This window comes from Notamacropus eugenii, chromosome 7 (genome assembly GCF_028372415.1).
Source record: "Notamacropus eugenii isolate mMacEug1 chromosome 7, mMacEug1.pri_v2, whole genome shotgun sequence".
NCBI classification, from domain to species: Eukaryota; Metazoa; Chordata; class Mammalia; order Diprotodontia; family Macropodidae; genus Notamacropus; species Notamacropus eugenii.
This window is the reverse complement of record NC_092878.1, coordinates 54,858,765-54,873,563: the sequence shown is the minus strand read 5'-3', so window position 1 is coordinate 54,873,563 and position 14,799 is coordinate 54,858,765. Positions and strand designations below refer to the sequence as shown.

The 14,799-nt window shown below is 38.6% G+C and overlaps 1 protein-coding gene and 1 long non-coding RNA gene across 15 annotated transcripts in view; one reads left to right on the top strand and one right to left on the bottom strand.

Moving 5' to 3' along the window:
* Positions 1–14,799, bottom strand: part of LOC140514418 (TP53-binding protein 1-like) — a 130,669-nt gene that overhangs the window by 78,591 nt on the left and 37,279 nt on the right. For all 14 annotated transcript variants that reach the window (XR_011970594.1, XR_011970595.1, XR_011970596.1 and 11 more), the window contains one exon: positions 11,327–12,830. Coding sequence is in view for 11 of the 14 variants with exons in the window: in XM_072624740.1 (XP_072480841.1) it covers positions 11,327–12,830 (1,504 nt within the window). In the remaining 3 variants the exon portion in view is untranslated. The remainder of the gene's footprint in view (positions 1–11,326; positions 12,831–14,799) is intronic.
* The window catches only part of LOC140514438 (uncharacterized), a 32,977-nt gene continuing 19,458 nt past the window's right edge, over positions 1,281–14,799 (top strand). The window contains exons 1-2 of the long non-coding RNA XR_011970620.1: positions 1,281–1,678; positions 10,965–11,039. This is a non-coding gene — a long non-coding RNA (uncharacterized lncRNA). The remainder of the gene's footprint in view (positions 1,679–10,964; positions 11,040–14,799) is intronic.

The following is a 14,799-nucleotide window of genomic DNA, read 5'->3' as shown; positions in this document are numbered from 1 at the left end:
AGTAATTCAGTCTCAGATTTCATGGTCTCAGGACCCCTCACATGTTCAAAAATTTCTGAGGACTCTCCCTAAAGAGCTTTTGTTTATATCGGTCATATCCACCAGTCTTTACCATATTAGAAATGAAAACATCTTAGTATTACTATGAAAATAAGGATCTCAGGGATCTCTCGGACCACACTTTAAGAATTCATGATTTAGTTCACACCCCACCCCAAATACTACAAATGAGAAAACTAAGACTCAAAATAGTTAAGGTCACATAAATAGTAAGCAGCAGAGTCAGGATTTAAAATCCAACCCTCTTTTCTATCACACCAAACATAGCGTTACCGTTGTGGTAGGGGAAGCCTTCTCACACCGAGTTTGCTAAAAATTGTCCATACTCATATCTGATATATTCTAAGTTTCTCATAGCATTTCTTCCCTATAGTTAGAATTAAAACCATCAAGTTCTTTCTTCCCCAGATCTCCATAGACTATGTTAGCAGATTGACTGATGGCCTTAAATGGGCTTCTTTTATAGAATAAGGAAGAATTAGAAGTGGGGAAAGGAGGAAGAATTTAATACCAAATGCCCCAGGCACTTGGAAATTTACTATATTTCTAAAGCCTCTCAAGAAAGGTAAATCCATAACCATTCATTTAGCCCAATTCAGTGTTGGGTACACTGATGGAAAGCTCTCTTTTATCTCTAACCCCTTGTTAAATATAAACTCATTTCCTCTTTTCTTATCCTCTGGGAAGATGGAAAACAGTTGGTCACCATTTGTTCTTATACTGCAATAATACAATATAATATAATAATATTGTATATAATAATGTATATAATAATAATACAATATATTCCCATAATGGGAAGGACCAATAGTCCAGCTATTCTAATATTTTGTGTCTGATGGTAATACCAAAGAATAATTTGTGGGAGAGCATGGTTACATATATTTATCTATATATACCTATATAGATATCTTTCAGTCATATCAATATGTAAATTACAGTTTGCCTTAATTTATTTTTAGCCTGGCACTCATGAAATAGTTTATATCAACCCAGGAGTTACTTACAATTTTTTTTTTGCCCAATTACCCCTTTAACTAGTCATATAAATTAATTTGTGTAAATGCGCAATGTAGTGTGTGAAGTATTAGTACTTCCTTTGTTGGTTTAAATCTATATTCTGTCCCTTATTTTTAGTATTATACTGAGATTCTAAATAATATAAACAATTTTTCCAATTATTTATTAGAAGTTATTGCAAGTTCAGCTTTGTGGCTGCTGAGCTTTTTCAGTCTTACCTGACATGTTGTGACCCCATTTGGAGTTTTCTTAGAAAAGATACTAGAGTGCTTTGCCATTTCCTTTTCTAGTTCATTTTACAGAAGATAAAATGTAGGCAAGCAGGGTTAAGAGACTTGACCCGGTTCAGACAGGTAGTACGTGTCTGAGGGATGGCTCAGGAGGAGAAGCGAGGCTGGTGACTTGCACAGCACTCCCTCACTCAAAACAAAGTCAAGAGAAAGTCATGTCATCATTTCTATGATGTCATGATTCTCTTTGAAAACAAAGGACAAATACAACCTGTGAGTAGACTAAGCTGCCTAAATGGGGACTCAGCCATCTGGGCAACTCAGCTCATCAACCTAGCCCTCTCCCTTTTCCTTCTCTCCCAAAGAAGGTAAATTTTGGTTGCCAGAAGTTGATCAGTTAACTTGGGGTACACTGCATTGGCTAGATTCCTTCCCCTTTTCTTTCCTTCTTTCTTGTCTCCCCTAAAACCTTAGACGCCGTGCACTCTGAAGCCCATGGACTGAACAATGAAGGGTCCTTGTCCAATCTTCACTCAATAGCTGTTTTGGAACCTCCTGGCTTAGAGTGAATGTAAATAGTAAGTTTCTCTTTGAAACAACAGGCCTGAGACTCCTGCCCCTCCCAGCACGATTTATCTACTTATTATTTTCTATTAAAGGAGCTATTCCCTTGACTACTTTTTAAAGAAGCCTATTCACTGAATGGACATGACCTCATTTTCAATGAGTACCTGAAAAGGCCTTAGCCTAAAAGGCCAAAGTCTCCCAGTGCATCCTGGGTCATCTCCAGTCATGCTGATGATTCAGACAGCTCTGGAGGAGAAGGGAGGCTGGTGACCTGCACAGCCCTCCCTCACTCAAAACAAAGTCAAGTTCAAGTCATGTCATCATTTCTCTGATGTCATGGTCCTCTTCAAAAATGGAGGACAAGCACAACAGTGTGTCTGAGGCCAAATTTGAATTCAGATCTAACTAACTGCAGGCCAGGTGCGCTATTCACTCCAGCACCTCAGCTACCGTTTACAAGTTCACCTTATCCATAGTCTTCATAATTTTGCAGATTTCAATCAAAACTAGACTTCTCAGGCTTTATATTTCCAAACTAAATAATCAAATAGATCAATGAACTGGGAAAACCAAAAAACTAGAAAACCAAAAATTTTAAAACCAAAATAGAAATTCTAAAAATCAAAGAGATTTCAAAAAAATTGAAAGCAAATTAAGGAAACAATTTTCATTAGGTTATTCTCAATAATAAAAAGACTCTCTATATTCCTTTACTCACTTTCATTGCCTTTCTGTGGACATTCTTCAGTACTGTTTGTCTACTGAAATGCAGCAACCAGAGTTCCAAGTGGTATTAAGAGTAGGCTAAGATTGTTTACTTTGTTTCTAAATAATCCTCCTAATGATGTCCAACATCTGGTTCTTTTTGACTAGAGTAGCTAGCACACTGCTAGCATGTCACAATATCCTAGTTACATACGTCATAAAATCAGAAACTTGCTGATTTGTAAGGAATCTCAAAAGTCATCTAGTGCAACCCTTATTCAAACATAAATCTGTAATGCTCCCAATAAGTAATCAAGTCTATCAAGGCTCTACTTGAAGACTTCCATTGACTGAGAGCTCAGTAACCTATCCCGCCCAAGCCTATTCCATTTGGACCGTGACTTGTTAGTGTAATCTTTGAAATCTTTCTTTTATGAAAGAGCTTTAAACCACTTCCATGTAATTTCTGTGCAGTGGAAATTCCATTCCACCCCAGTCTTGCTCTTTGAGGCTATGAACCAAATCTAATCCCTCTTCTGTATAACAAGATAATGCTTTAAATAGTTGAGAACAGCTATGTTGCTGTCCTACCCCACCCAAGTTCTCTCTTCTTCAGGATAAATAGCCCAGCTGTTTCACCTGATCCCTAGTGGCAATTTCCCCTAAAAAACTTCGGCTTCTTAGCCTTCTGTTCTCCAAATTAAACAGTCCCAATTTCCTTAATTTCTCACCAAATACAATTTTTCAGCGCTTTATTTGGATTTATTGTTCTAATGTGAACCCTTTAAAACTTTTTCTCAATATTCAATCTCAAAACTGAGCATAGTTGATTCAAGACTTCATTAATTCAGAATTTATGAAAATTCTGAAAAAGGTATGCACAAGTTTTTCTATGAAGAAAAGATTTGCTAGAGCAGATCAATATTAAAAATAAGCTCAAGAAAAATGCTTTAACTCCTTAAAAGAACTTTTATTAAGCATCTTAAAGTACCTTAGAAACTATGATAAAAAAAAGTGAACATAGAAGGCCTAACATTTTCTTAGCCTAATCACCGAAATTCAAACTACTGTACTTATGTAATAAAACCACACATCTTTTAATATACATCCATCACAGTCCTCAAATATGTATGAAGCACCTAGTACATATCCATGACAGTGCTAAGCACTGGGGAGACAAAGAAGGAAAAAAATCCCCTCTCTCCAAGAGCTCACACTTTACAACAGGGGAAACCATGCAAACAACTGTACACAAACAGGATATACACAAACTATATTAGAGACTATCAAGAGAAGAAAGGCAGTAGCATTAAGAGGGATGTGGAAAGGTTTTCTGGGGAAGGTAAGATCAAGAGATCGAGATGAAGAAGAATAAAATTCCAAGCCTGGGAGACAAGTCAGTAAAAATGCCAAGTGGAATTATGAAGCGTCATATGGGAGGAACAGCAAGGAGGCCAGGGAGAGGAATACACAAGGGCCTATACCAAGGGGGTTCAAGGGTCAGAGAAGGGACAAAGGCAGAATCAACAAGACTTGGCAACTGATGAAATATGATGGGGTTAGAAGGAAAAGAGGAAGTAAGGGGAAAGAATAACAACCAGGTCAGGAGTCAAAATAAATGGTGCTCTTGATAGTAGTATGTAAGTTGGGAATAGTGGAGGCTTTGGGGAAAAGAGAATGCCTTCAGTCATGGACATACTAAGTTTAAGATGTCGACAGAACACCCAGTTTGAGATGTCCAAGAAAGGTCAACAGAAAGGTTAGGGCTGAATAAAGAGATGTGGGAATCTTAAGTATAGAGACGATAGCTGAACCCATTGGAGTTGGGAAAAATCACCAAGCAAAATAGCAAAAAGAAAGAAGGGAAGAGCCTTGGGCATCACCCACAATTAATGGGCGTGACCTGGATGAAGATACTGCAAAGGAGATGAGAAAAGACTAGAACAGGGAAAGACCTGCAGACAAACCAGCAGACTTTTATCATAGATCAAGTGCAAAATGATAATGACAATGAAGGCCTGTACCAGGGCAGCAGCAGTATCAGAACTAGATTGGATATGGGGGGTGAGAGATAGTAAGGAGTCCAGGATTACACCCAGGTTTCAAGTTGGAAGTACTGGGAAGACTGTGGTGCCCTCAACAGTAGTAGGGAAGGCAAGGGGAAGGGGAGATTCAGAGGGCAAGAAAGTGAGTTCTGTTTTGGATATGTTGAGTTTAATATGTCTACTGGATAGCTAGTCTGAAGTGTTTAAAAGACAACTGAAAATGCAAGAATAGAAGTCGGCAGAAAAGTAAGGGCAAAATCAGAATCACCAACGTAGACATGATCATTACAGCCATGGGAGCTGATGAGAAGACCAAGGGAAGAAACAGAGCTATAAGACAGGGCCCTGCGGGACACCCACGGCGACGCGCACCTACAGCGGCGTGCCACAAATGAGGATCCGGTAAAAGAGCACAAGGAGGGATCTAACAGATGGAGGAAAACCCTAAGAGGGCAGTGTTAAAAAACACTTAACAAGAAGAAAGTACTAAAGACAAAAGTGCTGCGTCAAACTCTCCAGAAAGAGGTGAAGAAAAGAAAAAAGCCAAAGAAAGATGAGTGAGAAATAAAATACTGGGTTACACAATTTATTCCAAGCAGTTACTCAGTATCCCTTACCATAACTAGTCAAAATTCTTTAAATTATACTCTTAAAAAAGAGCCTATTTATGTAATTAATATAATGGAAATATTGCCCAAATGTCGAATATGCCTTTAGAAACTCTAGAGTTGGCTTCACAGAAACATTATAGTGCCAATTTTCTGTCTCTTACAAATATTTTTCTAATTACACTCTCTCACATAGCGCTGCAATGATATTCATACCTCAAGGATCCATGATTTTATTGGGAAGGATACTCTATCCATCCTCACAGACTGCAACCCCTTCAATGGCTTAACATATGATCTTTTAGTGAAAAAGGAAAAGATAAACACTTGGGCAGAGCCAAGATGGCAGAACAGAGGCAGGGACATGCTCAAGCTCTTCCCCCAAATCCCTTGAAATACCTGCAAAAATTGACTCTAAACAAATTCTAGAGCAGCACAAGCCACAAAATGAAAGAGTAAAACTTATTTCCAGCCCAAGACAACCTGGAAGGCCAACAGGAAAGATCTATTGCACTGGGCTCAAAATGGAATGCAACCCAACTGCCAGCACAGACGGACTGGAGCAGGCCTCAGGGCACTGACAACTGCTGTGATTTCCAGATTTCTCAACCCCAAAATGCCAAAGACAGCTTTAAAGGTCGGTGAAAAAGTTCTCTCACCTGGGTGAGAGGAGAACATGGTCTAACCCCAGTTCCCAGGGCAGCGGCAACCACTGCTGCAGAAGTGGCACTTCTGGAGTTCTCAGCCTACAGACAGTAGGGGAATTGAGTGCAGATCTGAGTCTCAATCATGAGTGGTGGTCCTAGGGTGAGGAGGAGCACTGGGGTGAGAAAGAGCGCTGAGGTGGCAGAGCTGGTGGTGGCTGTGCAGAGGGAATCCTACTCACAGTTCCAGGGCAGAAAAGAGTGCTTGTGATTGCTCACAGACCAGAGCACAGGTCAGGAGAGGAGTGAACACCTCTCCTTGATTATACCACTTTGGAGGAACTGAAAACTTATGGGTGCCTAGAGATATGTCAGAAAACAGTTGCTGCACAAAACCTCTGAAACCTGGGATAGTATATCCTCCACTTAACAAAGAGCTCAAAAGTCAAGTAATTGGCTGGGAAACTGCCCAAAAAGGGAAAAAAAATTAGACTACAGAAGGTTACTTTCTTGGTGAAAAGGTATTTTCTCCCATCCTTTCAGATGAGCAAGATCTAAGCATACTATCAGAGGAAGACATAAAAGTCAAGGCTTCTACATCCAAAACTTATAAAAAAAAATATGCAATGGACTCAAGTCATTGAAGAGCTCAAAAAGGATTCTGAAAATCAAGTAGGAGAAGTAGAAGAAAAATTGGGAAGGGAAATGAGAGTGATGCAAGAAAATCATGAAAAACAAATCAACAGCTTACTAAAGGAGACCCAAAAAGATAACACCTTTAAAAATAGACTAACCCAAATGGCAAAAGAGGTCCAAAAAGCCAATGAGGAGAAGAATACCTTAATGAAGGAGAAGTTTCAAAAGCTCACTGAACAGAATAATTTGTTGAAAGAGAGAACTGAATTCAGAGAAATTAATGACTATGAATTAAACCAAGCAGTTAGTAAACAAAACCAAAAATTTGAAAAAATAGAAGATAATGTGAAACATCTCATTGGAAAAACAACTGACCTGGAAAATAGATCCAGGAGAAACAATTTAAAAATTATGGCACTACCTGAAAGCCTTGATCAAAAAAAGAGCCTAGACATTATCTTCCATGAAATTATTGAGGAAAACTGCCCTGATATTCTAGAACCAGAGGGAAAAATAAATATTGAAAGAATCCACCAATCACCTCCTGAAAGAGACCCGAACAGAGAAACTCCTAGGAATATTGTGGCCAAATTTCAGAGTTCCCAGATCAAGGAGAAAATACTGCAAGCAGCTAGAAAGAAGCAATTTGAGTATTGTGGAAATACAATCAGGATAACACAGGATCTGGCAGCTTCAACATTAAGGGATCAAAGGGCTTGGAATGGGATATTTCAGAGGTCAAAGGAACTGGGACTAAAACCAAGAATCACCTACCCAGCAAATCTGAGTATAATACTTCAAGGGAATAAATGGTCATTCAATGATATAGAGGACTTTCAATCATTCACTTCATACTGAGGAAAAGACCAGACCTGTATAGAAAATCTGACTTCCCAAGACAAGAATCAAGAGAAGCATGAAAAGATAAACAGGAAAGAAAAATCATAAAAAGACTCTAAAGCTGAACTGTTTGCTACATGGAAAGAATGTATTTATAACTCTTGAATCTTTCAGTAATTTGGGTACATGGAGAGATTGTACATACGCGCGCGCACACACACACACACACACACACACACATATAAAGATAGAGAGTACAGGGTGTGTTCAATCAGAAGAGATGATATTCACACAAAAATAAAATAAAATAAAAATTAAGGGGTAAAGGAGGAAAATACCGGAAAGAGAAAGGGAGAAATGGAACGGGGCAGGCTATAACTCATAAAAGAGATAAGAAAAATCTTGTTCAATGGAGGAGAAAAAGGAGAGGGGAGAGGGGAAAAATGAAGCTACTCTCTTCACATGTGGCTGAAGGAGGGAATAACATGCTCACTAAATTTGATATGAAAATTTATATCATACCACAGAAAATTAATGACATCTTTAGTTTGGGGGAAAGAATTTCAGTCCAAATTTCCTAGAGGACGGTAACCTCAGGTAAAATTCGGCTTCGATTGTAAAGTCAAGGTTTTAATGGTAAATTTGATTTTACGATGGCTATTTAATCAAGAACTAGAACATGTATAGAAAGGCATGTAAGCCACTTCAGATTTGCCTAAAAGATGTTCCTTAGCCAAAGTGAAATTACAATATTTGAAACCTGGTCATTGTAACTTGCCATTTTTAGACGCTATGGGACTGTTAAGTGACTGTTCTTCTGAGTCTAACTCCAGGTATGGATAGCAAGAAAGGCAGTCTGAGCCTCCAATACATGATGCCAGTAAGCCTGTGAGATGCTGGCATGAGCTGCAAAAGGTGATCTCATGGGAAGGGTGGGAGAGCAGCTGCTCAGCATGGGCTGAAGTAGGATTCTCCTGACTCAATTTCCCCACTGACACCTGGCAGACTTTAAGCCTGGCTGAATGCAAGTTCACAATCTACTCCTGCCTGGAATTGACATGAAGTTGGAGAGATACTGGTTCCCTGCAGTGTCCCTACTCTTGTTGGCAATTTCCTATAGTCAAAAGGTTTGTAAGCTTAATATCAGATCTATTAAATTACAGATTATTGGTAGGGGAACATCTGAGGTTAAGTCTAAAATTAAGCTATTATTCATAGGACTTTAGACCAACAACAACAAGTTAGAGTCCTTTAATTCTTAGTAATACTGTGGAGACGATCAGGTCAAGAGCTTGTGAAGTTAGCAACATAAATATTATTTGTGTCTCAGTTGGTTAATGTTTAAAAAAAAAATTCTTTTGTGGTCCATATTGTAAATGTTTTAAAAAGAAGTATCACCTGACCAAAATTTTGAATTGTTTTATCTGTTGTAAACTGTGTTAAAAATGAAAAATAAAATTAAAAAAAATTAGAATGGAGGAGATGGAAGCTAATGACTTTATAACAAATCAAGAAATTATAAAACAAAACCAAAAGGATGAAAAAAATAGAAAACAATGTGAAATATGTGATTGGAAAAACAAATGACCTGGAAAATAGATCCAAGAGAGATAATTTTAAAATTATTGGTCTGCCTGAAAACCATGATCAAAAAAAGAGCCTTGACATCATCCTTCAAGAAATTATCAAAGAAAACTGCCCTGATATTCTAAAACCAGAGGGTAAAACAGAAATGGAAAGAATTCACTGATCACCTCCTGAAAGAGACCCCAAAAGGAAAACTCCTAGCAATATTGTAGCCAAGTTCCAGAGTTCCCAGGTCAAGGAAAAAATATTACAAGCAGCCAGGAAAAAAAAACAGAAAAAAACAATTCAAGTGTTGTGGAAATACAATCAGGAGAACACAGGATTTAGCAGCTTCTATACTAAGTTATCAGAGAGCTTGGAATATGATATTATAGAGGACTAAAACCAAGAATCACCTACCCAGCAAAACTGAGTGCAATACTTCAGGGAAAAAAATGGAATTTCAATGAAATAAAGGAATTCCAAGCATTGTATTCTTGTTGAAAAGACCTGAGCTGAACAGAAAATTTGACTTTCAAATACAAGAATCAAGAGAAATATGAAAATGTAAACAGAAAAGAGAAGCCTTAAGGAACTCATTGAAGTTGAACTGCTTACATTCCTACATGGAAAAACATTTGTAATTCATGAGACCTTTTTCAGTATTAGAGTAGTTAGAGAGAATTTATATGTGTGTATGTGTATGTATGTAGGTGCATATGTGTATGTATATCATATGTGTAGGTATGTATATGGGTGTGGATGGATAAACAGACAGATAGGCAGATAAGATAGATAGATACAGAGGAAGAGAGAGAGACAGAGAGACAGAGGGTACAGGGTGAGCTGAATATGGAAAATACCTAAAAAATAAAATTTACTGTTGAGAGGAATGTACTGGGAGAAAGAGAAAGGGAGAGGTAGACTGTAGCAAATCATCTCACATAAAAGAGGCAAGAAAGAGCTTTTATGATGAAGGAGAGGAAGGAGGAAATGAAAAGGACTAAGGGAGCCTTACTCTCATGGGATCTGGCTTAAGGAGAGAATAACACACACTCAGTTGGGTAGGGAAATTTATTTTACCCTACAGGAAGGCAGGAGCAAAGGGGATAGGAGAGGGAGGATAATAGAAGGGACATCAAATTGGGGAAAGGGATAATCAGAAGCAAGTACTACTGTGGGAACAGGTAAAGAGAGAAAATGGAATAAATGGAGGGCAGGACAGAGAGAAATGTGGTTGGTCTTTCCCAACACAACTGTCATGGAAGTGTTCTGCATGGCTACACATGGATGAGCTATATTGAACTGCTTGCTTTCTCAGTGAGGGTGAGTGGGGAGGGAGGAAGAGAATATGGAACTCAAAGCTTTAAAAATTAATGTTAACAATTTTTTCATGCAACTAGGAAATAAGATGTACAGGCAATGGGGTATAGAAAACTATTTTGCCCTATAGGAAAACAGAAGGGAGAGGGGGTGGGAAAAGGAGGAGGATGATAGAAGGGAGGACAGACTTAGGGGAAGGGGTGCATGGGGTACATGCTGTCCTGGAGTGAGGGGTAGGGAGAGATGTGAGGAAATTTGGAATTCAAATTCTTATGGAAGTTAATGTTGAAAACTGAAAAATAACTGTATTACGTATTAAAAAAAAAACCCGATAAACACTTAATAGCCAACCTGGCATCACCAAGCCCATACTGGAAGCCTTTTTCACATGAAATGACCTGTCAGAGCTTATAATCCCACTAATATAACCTTTGAAAAATTAAGAATACCTCAGCACTATGATGATATGTTCTTATTTGCAGTCTCTCAGTAGTATGCGACACAGCTCAAAACAATTTATAATCTTGAAATAGATCCCAGAAGAAGTATGGACATTAAATCTTTCAAGTCTTAATTTCTAAGATTTATATATCTGTTAAATCATACTTAGAAACTTAGTCTAATACTCTTGAAGAGAAAACAACTATTAGCAAATTATTTAATTAAGAGCCTATTTGTAGTTCTATGAAGAATAATTAAGTGAATATTTATTATTTCTAGATGACTCAACTGAAAATACAGTTTAGCTGTGCTCCCTACCCCACTTCCACAATTTCTCCCCCTAAAAAAAGCAAGGTAAGTACAATTTATACGTATTTGTGAAATTCAAGAACCTTTATGACTATAAGGCAGCCAGAATTATAGTCAGTAAAGACAACCTCTGATTAGAAAAAATGATTATTTTTGATAACTGGCTAATTGTTATTCCGTTTATTAATATCTGTTCCACTTTAGAATTTAGCTCCAATAATAACCTTCAGCCCTCTATTCCCACCTCTCAAAAATCAATTCTGGTTAAGCTTCTCAATCCATCAGCTGAACGAGTCAAACAGTCCCCATTCGTATCTATGAATCGTACTTACCATTGGAGCTTTCACAGGGGCTCTGAAGACAATGGTCAGCGGCTTTCCCAAGCTGCTGAGTCTTTCCTTCACTGCCTGATTCCTCTATAGTATCCATTTGCGAATGTTTTATTAATAAGGTGTCTGCTTGCCCTGGAGATTGTGGCTGCTGCTTCTCCTGTTCAGTTCTCAGTATATCATCTACTCTTTCTAAAGACACTGGAGAGTGCTGAGGGTTCTCCTTCTCAGTAAGTGATTCCAGATTCTCGTCAGATTCTTGGCTCTTCTCTCCCTTAGCATCTAGACTGTTCTTAGCACCCAGTTCTATTCCTGGATCAACGTCCACACAAGAATGAGTATCTTCGTGGGCCTCTTCTCCCACAACAGGCTGAGAGGCAATATCAGCTGAGGACTCATCTTTTGTGGCTTTCTCTTCTACAATGACACCACAGCTTTCTGAGGTGGCCTCTCCCCCAGCCTCTGGGTCCTTCTGTTCCAGTTCTTCATCATGCATTTTCAGTTTTTTTGGAGAATCACTACCACTGACACTAGTATTAACTTCCATAGCTCCTTGGTACTCTTGATCTGGGATTTTTTCTTGGAGGCATAATCCTGGTGACTGAGTCTGAATCAGAGAGGGATGGAGTGGGCTACTCTCCCTGTTTTCTTTCTCTTCTTTCTGCCCCTCCTCTTGACTTTCACAAGGGGTTTCAGGAATTTCTTCAACCTCAGAAATTGAAGACCTCTTCTCTGTGTGATATTGTTTAGCCTCCACAGAGACCTCCTGATCTAATGCATTTAAGTGGGCCTCAGACGCAACAGCCTCAGATGAAACAGCCTCAGATGGAACAGCCTCAGACGGAAGAACCTCAGACGGAACAGCCTCAGACGGAACAGCCTCAGACGGAACAGCCTCAGACGGAACAGCCTCAGACGAAACAGCCTCAGAGGGAAGAACCTCAGACGGAAGAGCCTCAGACGGAAGAGCCTCAGAAACAGCCTCAGACGAAAGACTCTCAGAAAGAAGTACTTGGCTTCCTGAATCACATGTAAAATCAACACAAACATGTTCCATCTCTTCTCTGGTTTTGCATTCAGTGGCTGAAATGATCATTTCATTTGTAGTTTTTACAGCATCTTCTGTCTTTTTACAGTTTTCACTCAGCTCTTCTTGACTGTCTTTTGTTTGGTTCACTAGTACACTAGAATCTTCTGTGGGACAAACTTTAGATTCCAGAGTTTGAGATACAGGTTGCGTATCTTCAGTCTGCGTGTTCTTAGCATCTTCATCGATCTGCTGAGAGGTCAAACTCTCCATCTTTGTAGACTGGCTGCAATCACTTCCAGAAAGCATCAGCTTACAGGATTCTCCCATTAGTGGCTGCCCAAGATCCTCAGTGGGATTTCCTTCCTCAGTCTGTGAAGTCTTAGAGCACTCCACTGTGAAAGAGGAATTGTATCTATCTTCAGTGTTCTTTTCGTCACTTGGTCCCTGCTCCAAACTTGGAGATGGAATAAAAATGTCCTAAGGAGAGAAAAGGTAATAAACATTTTTTCTTCACATTCAAATTACTTTGTTCACCTATAACTCACATCAGAAACCTACATCTCTTTTTATTCAAACTAGAAACCAAATAACTGAGTTTATAAGCACTTTGCCCATGATCACAGGGTTAAAAAAGGTGTGTTTAGGAAAAAATCCCAGATTTGTATATCAATCTTTTTCTCAAAACAAAAAGCTACTTCCTCCTCTAGTTCCTCTTGCCAAATCACAGACATGAGTAAAACAGAATGTATATAAGATATTTTTAAAGATAACAGACTTCTCCCTTGGAAGAAAGGAAAAACATTTAAATATTTGACTACATATGTTTAGAGTTCCAATACAGCGTCACACAGCTAAATGGGCACTTTAAAAATAATGATGGTGAAGAATCAGCACGCACTTGTGTGAATTTTACTAAAGGACTCTGTCTTAGGAAGAGCGGTGATTGTGAAACCCAGAAAGTACATGACTCCTTAAACACAGAGTAAACCGTTCAGTGAAGTTCTCATTCTTTCACAAAAGAGCAGTGCAACCATCTTGCTTCCCAGTATTATGGCAGCTGATGAATGTCACTACGCTGATAACAAGTCAAATCTAGGACAGATGTCAATTCTAAAAGATTTTTCTTTTGCTGTGCCACTCTGAATTGGAATTGTGAAAAGTTGTATGCCAAGCAGGCGAGGTATGAATGTGCTATTATTTTAAAATTATAACATCTAACTAGGAATCAAATAAGATTACAAGACAGTCCATACGTACAATATCAGTCTATATTTCAGCGCCTTGAATTTTTTCTTTGCTCTTTTGGAAAATACGCAGCTAAGTCCTAAATACTATGAATAATAAATCCCCTAAAGTGTTTGCATTATTTGAATACGCACTGCATAATTCCACTGGGCTAGAATAAATAATCAGAGTTTACATAAATATAACTTTGAATAGCACAAATGCAAACAGGAATTCCATTATTTGCACTAATTGGGACCTGACTGTAACGGTCACATATCTGAGAGCCTGGACAAACACTTTTTTTTTCTCCCCTTTTTTTTTGCGAGGCAATCTGGGTCAAGTGACTTGCCCAGGGTCACACAGCTAGTAAGTGCCTGAAGCCACATTTGAACTCAGGTCCTCCTGATTCCAGGGCCGGTGCTCTATCCACTTCACCACCGAGATGCCCCTTTAGACAGACACTTTTAACAACTACTTTTAAAATACATTCCTTTTGAAAATGTGTTTAATAGACCCAAATGTATAATCATACAAGTCATTCCCCAATTGATAAATGGTCAAAGGATATGAACAGGCAATTTTCAGAGGAAGAAATTAAAGCTATCTATAATCATATGAAAAAATGATCTAAATCACTATTGATTAGAGAGATGCAAATCAAAACAACTCTGAGGTACCACATCACACCTATAAGATTGGCAAACATGACAGAACAAGAAAATGATAAATGCTGGAGAGGATGTGGGAGAGTTGGAACACTAATTCATTGTTGGTGGAGCTGCGAGCGCATCCAACCATTCTGGAGAGCAATTTGGAACTATGCCCAAAGGGCTACAAAAATGTGCATACCCTTTGACCCAGCAATATCGCTACTAGGACTATATCCCCAAGAGATCATCAAAATGGGAAAGGGTCCCACATGTACAAAAATATTTATAGCAGCACTCTATGTAGTTGCCAAAAACTGGAAGTCAAGGGGATGTCCATCAATTGGGGAATGGCTGAATAAATTATGGTATATGAATGTAATGGAGTACTATTGTGCCATAAGAAATGATGAACAAGAAGACTTCAGAGAGGCCTGGAAGGACTTATATGACCTGATGCTGAGTGAAAGGAGCAGAACCAGGAGAACTTTGTGCACAGCAACGACCACAGTGTGTGAGAGTTTTTTCTGGTAGACTTGGATTTTTGTAATAATGCAAAAACTTCTTATAAA